General features: G+C 40.4%; 1 protein-coding gene across 1 annotated transcript in view; it reads left to right on the top strand.

Annotated features, from left to right (window-relative positions):
* The window catches only part of oxsr1b (oxidative stress responsive kinase 1b), a 64,695-nt gene that overhangs the window by 29,529 nt on the left and 26,466 nt on the right, over window positions 1-8,700 (top strand). Inside the window, exon 4 of the mRNA XM_037694294.1 lies at window positions 3,073-3,214. Within this exon, the coding sequence (XP_037550222.1) occupies window positions 3,073-3,214 (142 nt within the window). The remainder of the gene's footprint in view (window positions 1-3,072; window positions 3,215-8,700) is intronic.

Genomic DNA, 8,700 nt, shown 5'->3' with positions numbered 1-8,700 from the left:
GGGGGCTAATTTCAGCTTTTTCCACATAAGTTCCACTTTTTTGTGCTCATTTCTGCTTCTTTCAGACTAATAAGGCAAAATCATGCTCTCTCTATGTACTGCTGCTAATTTAATATTGTTCTACATTTCAGCTAACTTTCAGCTTTTTTTAGCTAATTTCAGCTGTTTTCAGATAAACTCAATTTTTTTGTGGTAATTTTAGCTACTTTCAGTCTAAATAACTTCTTTCTGCTAATTTCAGCTTGTTGTGCTCCTTTCAGCTTATTTCTGTTAGGTTCAGCTTTTTCCACTATTTCAGCTACTTTTTAGCTGTTTTGTGCTAAATTTAGCATTTTCAGCTAATTCAATTTTTTAGCTCATTACAGCTCCTTCTGTATCCTTTTAGTAGTTTAAGCTTCTTCCTACCTTTTCAGCATCTTTTCATCTACCCTTTTTTTTGTATGTGCTAATTTCAGCCTTTTTTAGCCACTGGTAATTTCCTAACTTTTTGCTCATGTCTGCTTATTTAAACCAAATTTGGCAAATATATGTTCTTTCTGTTTTCTTCTGTTAACTTAGGCTTGTTCTTCCATTTCAGCTACATTGCAGCAAGTTTTTAGCCTTTTTCAGCAAGTTCTTCAGCAATAAGCATTCACACTGCATTTTCACAGGAAATCAATTTCTCTACTTTTATTTAATATTTAACCTCAAAGTTGAAGTTATTGCTCTTTCAGCACCACAGTATGTTCTTACTGTAAAAGTAGCTTACAACAGTGTTTACTGCTTTTATTTTAGTTATCATTATTGGTAAATTCTTCTTTTATTATCTAGATGATTTCCCTCTCAGATAATTTTGCAACTTATTAAAGTGTTGCCTTTAGTCTGAGCCCGTAATAGTATCTGTATACCTTGCTGCAGTCCCACCCTGACTCTCCTTATTCAGCCTCACTTGGCATTCTGCTTGTGCCTTTAGCACAGTTGGCACCGGGTTTCTTTTCCTTCAACTACTTCCTCCTCCTCCCCTGTCTTTTACTCCCTCATCATCTCATTTTAAAGTTGCTGCTTTAACAAAAATAGCAGTGAAGAGGAAGGTGATGTTACTGTCAGTTTTTGTTTAAAATCTGAAGTAAAGGAGTTTATTTGCCGAACTTATCATGGAGCTGAAACAATGATTTTTGAGATATTTGCATGCTCTACAGTGCTCTCTGCTATCAAGTCTTAATTTCCTCCCTGCCATTTGTATAAACTCTTCCTTCAGGGCTTTGGAGAGACGCCATTGAAATGAACACCAACACATATCTTGCCTCTCCCATGCAGATTGAACCTTCGGACCGTTACACTCTCAGGTTGTTGCTGAAACAACCTAACGAGAGGCATAAAGATTTCTAGCAGATGAGTTAACTTTGAAAAGGGCTGCCAAGGCTGGCATTTAGAGAGCATCCAGAGCTCGAATCATGCTGGGTGTGTTTCATCCCACCTTTTTCCTGGTGCCATCTTAAAGGAGACTTTGTGGTGTATAATCTGTGTAAACGTTTAGTTTACAGCGTTGGTCTTTGGATATTGTTTTACACTTTAAAAGCACTTTTTATGTGGAAAATGCAATTTTTGCACATAAAATGTGGGGGAAATAAAATGAATTGCTATTTTTCTTTTGCAAATTTAGAAACATTTGGATTTTATTCCTTTGCTTTTGCAGATATTGCAAATGCCCAGCTGCCGTTTCATACAAACACGTTTTATTTTCCCCCTGCCTTTCCTTGTCTGCATTCTGAATGCTGAATCATGTTGTTCACTGTGCACAAATAATGCATTAAGCTAAACTCTTCCTCTCCATCTCCCTCAATTTATGACTCTGCAGTAACACGGTTTAGCCCCAGGTAGCTCGTTGTCGTCAGCTGCTGGAATGCTGCAGATGAGGACACATGAAACGATCGAACAAATTATCTTCCCGATCTGAGCTAGGCTGCTGGAAAAACGATAAATTTAGTCCTGGATTTTTGTCATGAGCCGTCTCTGGCTCACGTCCAGCTGGTGTTTGCAAGTGCTGCAGCTGAGTGTGCAAGAGTGTCAGGGACAGATAGATGCAGCAGCAGTGTGATGTTTGTGTTGGTGTCTCAATGCAGCACAAATAAGCTTGTCATGCAAGAGGCATTCTTTTTGTTTCTCTGCTTTGTTCTTATCCACCAGTGTTGCACAATCTTTTGTCATAGCAGTTTCAAACAGAACCTCTTCAGAGGTGTGCCATTTATTTAGTTGGAAAGGTGCACAAAGGAAAACCAACTTCACTGAGAGTGCTCCTTTTATAAAGCAGGAGCCAACACGGTGACCTGTCTCTTTGGCTTTTAAATAGCCAGGTCAGTTAACAGAACCGCACTGGTTTGCTTTCATTGAAGACGGAGGCGACAGTTTGATTTGTTGTCTCAAATATAGTTCTACACACCTGTTTTTAAATTTAGACTTCTACTATATCAGATCAAGATCATACATTTATAGATATTTTTATATAAATGTAATATTTATGATGATGAGATTGTCATAACCACTGATAATCTCTGGTCTAAAGATTTACCAGTCAGCACTGATGGGTATACATGGTCTTGCTGAAGTGTTGGCTCATTTTACTGTGTTTTCATAAATCTAACATGGTTGAGCTCTGGACAGGTTTTTCTTTGTTGAAACGTTTCATGTTTTATCCAAAAACCTTCTTCAGTCTGAGGAGCAGTAGTAAACTCAGTCTTATAAATATTAACTTCTTATAGTGGATCAAGCAGTTTGCTGGTAACAGCCAGAACTAGTTATTCACATAGAAAGGGAGGATCGTCAGCCTAAAAAGCAATCATTAACCTTGTTAGATTACCTGGATTATTCATCATGCATCAGGAGATGATTTCATAAATGTTATGGTTTTAAGCAAAAAGAGAAAATTCCCCATTTCTTTAAGCTGGTGCTTCATTGTAAATACATAACTTTGTGGAAGATGCCGACTAATTGCTAGTTGTTTTTCTGTAAACTTTCTGTCACCTGTGTAGTTTTCGGCAAAGACAACTGAAGCGTAGCTTTGCAAATCTAACGTTTGCTCTGTCCGTTTGCCAGGCTCAGTGCTGGACGTGATCAAACATATCATCTCACGGGGCGAACACAAGACAGGCGTCCTGGACGAGGCCAGCATAGCCACCGTGTTGAGAGACGTCCTCGAGGGCTTGGAGTACCTACACAAGAACGGACAGATCCACAGGTAGGCTGCCTCCCCCCACTGCAGCAGTCATAAATCTAACCCAAGGTTTTTTTTTCTCCACCGAAGTACACGTGGTTTATTACACTGTATCGTTGAAGGAGAAATGCATACCTCTGACTGACTTTCTTTGCTCTGTTGCTTCTTTAACCAGGGTCCTGACCCTCACAGAGATTCCAGGGAACATTGTGTTTTTGTGGTGGACACTCTGTGAGCACGGTGATTTAGACGCAGAACGTTGTCAAATCACACTCCCACTATTAGAACTACTACTGTGTGTTGGATTATTATTGGAATATTTTAGCATTTTAATGAGAAATTGGAACATTTCTGTAAGACTACTGTGTTTTTCTGTTTTGGAAAGAGATTAAGTATAAGCACTTATTAATAAAGGGTGAACATCTTTGCTTTAATTATGTTCACTGATTTATTGAACGTTACAACTCATTAGAGTTGATCTGGATGTTACAAAACAGCACATTTCCACCATTTGCTTCCTTCTCCATTAACCGGACACAAAGCAGCTCCTTTTTCTTACCCCTTGCTATGTGTGTCGAATCACTCATGTGGAGCCTGAGAGATATTCAGATCTATACATCTCATGATCTATTCTTTATAAAGGCAGCAACCATTAAGGTACTGCCTGGCATCTATTGAGACCTACCTGCTGCTTTCAGGAGGGAAAAATCCAGTTTAGGAACATAGTATCTGCTTGTATGTTGCTGAAAACACTTGAGGAAGATGTTTTTAAGTTGTATTCTACAGTAAGTGTTATTGTGAAAGAAGTAAGCTGCCTGTCAACTGCAGCTTTAAATGTCTCATTTGTACTATAAGCAGTGATGCCGTCAGTTGTTTTTGTCTGAGTCTCTGTCCACGTGTCCAGATTAATTTATAATTTTAGTGCCGAGTTTAATTCAAAGGACAAGAAGTGGCTGTAGCTACTCATCCGAACAAACCGTTAGTAGCACATACAATCACTTCTAAATGTCAGCGACAACATCAAGATCTGCACAGAGATATGGTAGTATATTTAACCACTAGGGCTGCAACAAGTGATCCAGAAGAGCGAGCAGTAGTTATGGGTTGTATTTATTGGCTGTAAAGTTTTACACAAGATGGAAGTAGCTTTAATGTCACGAACTGTGAAACTGCTGGAAAACGTTTGTAAATGGATCAGTGACTTCAGGTTCAGAGTAATAAATGATTTAAAAGAATTTCATTCATTTACAGCAGATTAAAAAATGTCAATTGAGAATATTTAAGTCAGTGATGACAGGTTACGAACGGCTACTTCTATTTCTTTTGGTTTTTCCCTTTTCAAGTGTTGTCACAGCAAGTCATTCTCCTCACTCTGTCCTCTGCATCCTCTATCCTCACTCCAACTACCCCCATGTCCTCTCTAACTGCATCCATATACAGTATCTCATCTTTGGCTGCCCTCTATCTTTTTCATGGCAGCCGCGTTTCTAACATCCTTCTACCAATATACCCACTGTCCCTCCTCTGGACATGTCCAAACCATCTCAGTCTAGCTTCTCTAAGTTTATCTCCCAGTTGTTCAACCTGTGCTGTATCTCTGATCTCATTCCTAATCCTATCCATCCTTGTCACTCCTAAGCAGAATCTCAACACCTTCAGCTCTGCCACTTTCAGTTCTGTCTCCTGTCTTTTTATCAAGTCCACTGTTTCCAAACCAGTCAACATAGATTGTTTCACCACTATCTAGCTGAAAACAGCCCATACTTCCTAAACTTCACATTATTTTGTAGATGTGTACATCTCGTTTTCACTTTTTTTAACTAATGAAATAATCATAGTTTTTTCGCAGAATTTATACACAAAATGGGAACCTTTTGAGAAGGTTTGAACTGTGAACCAATGTTTGATCCTCGGATGATGTAAAGACAGATTTAGGCGTGTTGTGTCACTTCCCCTTTTTCTCTGCTGGTAGCTGGAGTAATTTGTTTGAGGAATCTTTTGTTTTACTTGATTTATCTATCTTGTGAATAGTTCTACATTCTAATACACAAACACCCTCGATATATATATATTTTTTTTTTAGCCTTTATTTATCCAGGTTAGTCTCATTGAGCCACGAGAACTCATTTTCAAGAGAGACCTGTTTAGGGAGCACATGGTGGGGGTTAAGGGCCTTGCTCATGGGCCCAGAGTGGGGCGAATGAGGGTGGGGGCAAGTGTGGGTGTTTCACCTACCCCACCCACAATTTTGATGTTGTCGGGGCCGGGGCGTGAACCGGCGATCTTCGGATCACAAGCCCACCTCTCTAACCTCTGCGCCATAGTTATTTTCTACAATTGGATTGTACTTGAGACACCTTTTTTTTCTTTCAATACTTGTTTTATCAGTGTATTTGAAAATGTCTAACTCTTACTAGCATGTTTGGGCTGCTGTTGTTATGCCGTATTGTTTTGCATTGTTAGTGTTTAGCAAATATCTTAGTGTATATCTTAGATCCTTATTTACAGTTTCTTTTTACACTTTATATTTTTGCTATTGTTTGGTGTAACTGGGACTCTGTACATAATTTTGTTCCACCTCATATACCACATATGGTGAAATGCCAATAAACTTACTTGAACTTGTATTAGCTTAACGTAACTTCTAGTTCTCGCCCAGCTTCCTCTGTTCTCAGTTGGTTTGTGTGTCAGATGTTCAGCTAGTCCTCTGCCTCCTTTAGTGATAATGGTAAATGTATTGAATGTAGTCTCATGATAGCTTTGGAGGAGAGGCTTTCTGAACTGGAAGCTCAGCTCCCTGCTGCTGAAAAACCATTAGCTATCCAGGTACCCTTAGGCTGCATGTAGCCACTGAGAATAGCTCCCCTTAGTGGTCCTTGAGCAGACCCTGAGCAGCTGAGACCTTAGGCTGGCTAGGCTACGGTCCAGAGTAAGCATAGTGCTAATGCTAAGCCCCCCATTTCACCACCGACCTGTTCCCACTGGTGTGACACACCCACTGAGAAGCAGACCTTGATAATTGGCATCTCTGTAGTCCAAAACGTGGCACTAGGGACTCCAGTGACCATAGTCAAATGCATTCTGGGGACCAGAGCGGGCGACATTGGATCCTACCTGAAACTGCTGACTAAGGCTAAGACTAAATACAACAAGACAACATGTTATTCATGTGAGTGGTAATGATGCCCATATGCCAATCAGAGGTCACTAAAATTAATGTTGCTTTGACGTGTAACTTTGCAAAATCTATGTCGGACTCTGTAGTTTATTCTGGTCCCCTCCCCAACCTGACCAACAATGACATGTCCTCGTTCAACCGCTGGCTGTCCAGGTGTCCTGAAAACAGCGTGGGCTACATAGACAACTGGAGTGCAATTTGGGGAAAACCTTGTCTGATGCAGAGAGATGGCATCCATCTCACTTTGGGTGGAGCCCAATAAAAAGAAATTGTGTTTCTTCTTCAGTACCCAGTCTCAGTGCAATGAGCTTTCAGTCAGTCACTAAATAAATTGCTTTTCTCTATGAAAACCATATTTTACACTGCATTGAGTTCAAGAAGACAATGGTAAAACTTCCAAAGATTGCTGCTGCTGTAGATCACTAAATCCTCAATGTCTTAGCTGCTTATCAGACAGTAAAGTTGACGTAATCTTCCAGTATTTAAACTAAAATTGATTTGCACGCTGACAAAGAAGGGAACCTGTGTTGGTTGGTTATTGCCTGCCAATGTAAATGTGTGCACATATGTTCACTCTGTATAATCTGGATCATATGAGTAGGTGCCTCAGAGCAGGGTGGAAGAGAGTCGAGGCTCTGTGGAACGAGGAAAAAGAGTAAGTGTCACATGATTGGTTCGATTCAGCACAGGACGGCTAAAAAGCAATTAGAGGCTCAGAGCCTGAGCTTGTAGGCTAAACTAGAGACATTTACCACAAGGCAGCCAACTGTTCCACCTCCTCATTCACAGCAGCTCGAAAGGTCGTTATTAAGGAGTGAAACTTGTCTTCCAACTTCAACAGCAGGTTGACACCACACACATGATACGAGAGCCAGAAGTTGTCAGATAAATTGAAGAAAATTGGCCTTCGGGTTAACCAGGGCTCTTAAATTATGAGATACTGAACATAAGAAGCCTTTGGCATGCAAATTACTGGTGAAAGCTGTAGCTGTGTGTTCACTGGAAAGAGTATGAGAATGAAAATCAGCAGTATGGAAAAAGCTATCAAATTTTGGTTACAGGGGAGATAATTTTATGGTCAAAGGGGTATTTTAAAAGGGTAGAATGAAACGGGGATTTCTTCCTCATCTAAAGCCCGTGAAGCATCTAATAAAGTTTATTTTACAAGCCTGTTAGGAACACTGTGAGCCTGGCACCACGATGTAATGTCTTAGGAGGTGACCCGGTGGAGTTGCAAGGTACGTGACTGCCAGATGAGAATGATAAATCGCTCTGACAGTTTCATACCTTGCCTGTTCCCACCTGGCCACTGGCTGGCTATGATTTTAGTATGCCATAAATATAAGAGTAACTTAATTTCATTTTTTTGGTATCGTAACACCTACAAGTTCAGAGTTTGGATTCAAAACGTGTCAGTATGTTCAAATAAATATGCCAACTCTTCTTACAGCCTATCATGGCAGAATGGCACTAGAGATTTTTTGTACCCTGTCTGAGAGTTTTTCATTGGATGTGCATGGTCCCACCACCACCTCCCTTACCAGCCTTCTTCTCTTCCTCTTCTGTGAATGTTAATGACTATTTGCTCTCTGCAGCTTTTCTTTTAGAGCGTTACAGACGGCTGCAGTGAGCCGTAACTTACACTGGTCTTAAAAGTTACACTGCAAAAATTTGAGAAGTGACTTTTGAAATAAGTTGGTAAGAAGGAAGTGATTGCAGAAACATGGTTCTGATACAACAATGAAGCAATTTATTATTTAAAAAAATTAATAAATATTTCAGGCAGCACAGTGGTGCAACTGGTAGAGCTGCTGCCTCTCAGCAAGAAGGTTGCCGGTTCAAATCTCGGTCCGGGGGCCTTTCTGGGTGGAGTTTGCATGTTCTCTCAGTGCATGCGTGGGTTTTCTCCGGGTACTCCGGTTTCCTCCCACAGACCAAAAACGAGCATGTTAGTCTGTTGGTAACTCTAAATTGTCCCTAGGTGTGAGTGATGGAGTGAATGGTTGTTTGTCTCGTTTGTCTCTATGTGTCCCTGTGATGGACTTGCAACCTGTCCAGGGTGTACCCCGCCCCTCGCACAGTGATTGCTGGACATGGGCACCATCAACCCCCGTGACCCAAAATGGAAGAAGTGGGTAAAAGATAATGGATGAATGGATGGATAATAAATATTTCTCAAAGGCCTAGTATTTCTTGAAAAAAATGCAGATCACCCACCACTTACGTCAAGAGTTTTATATTACAGTAGTCCCTCGATTATCACATGGGTTACGTTCCAAACGCTCCCGCGATAAGTGAAAAACCACAAAGTAGGAACCTATATTTATTTTAG

This window comes from Nematolebias whitei, chromosome 20 (genome assembly GCF_014905685.2).
Source record: "Nematolebias whitei isolate Nwh7 chromosome 20, NemWhi1, whole genome shotgun sequence".
NCBI classification, from domain to species: domain Eukaryota; kingdom Metazoa; phylum Chordata; class Actinopteri; order Cyprinodontiformes; family Rivulidae; genus Nematolebias; species Nematolebias whitei.
Note: the sequence above shows the minus strand (reverse complement) of the source record. Positions and strands in the feature narration are given on the sequence as shown.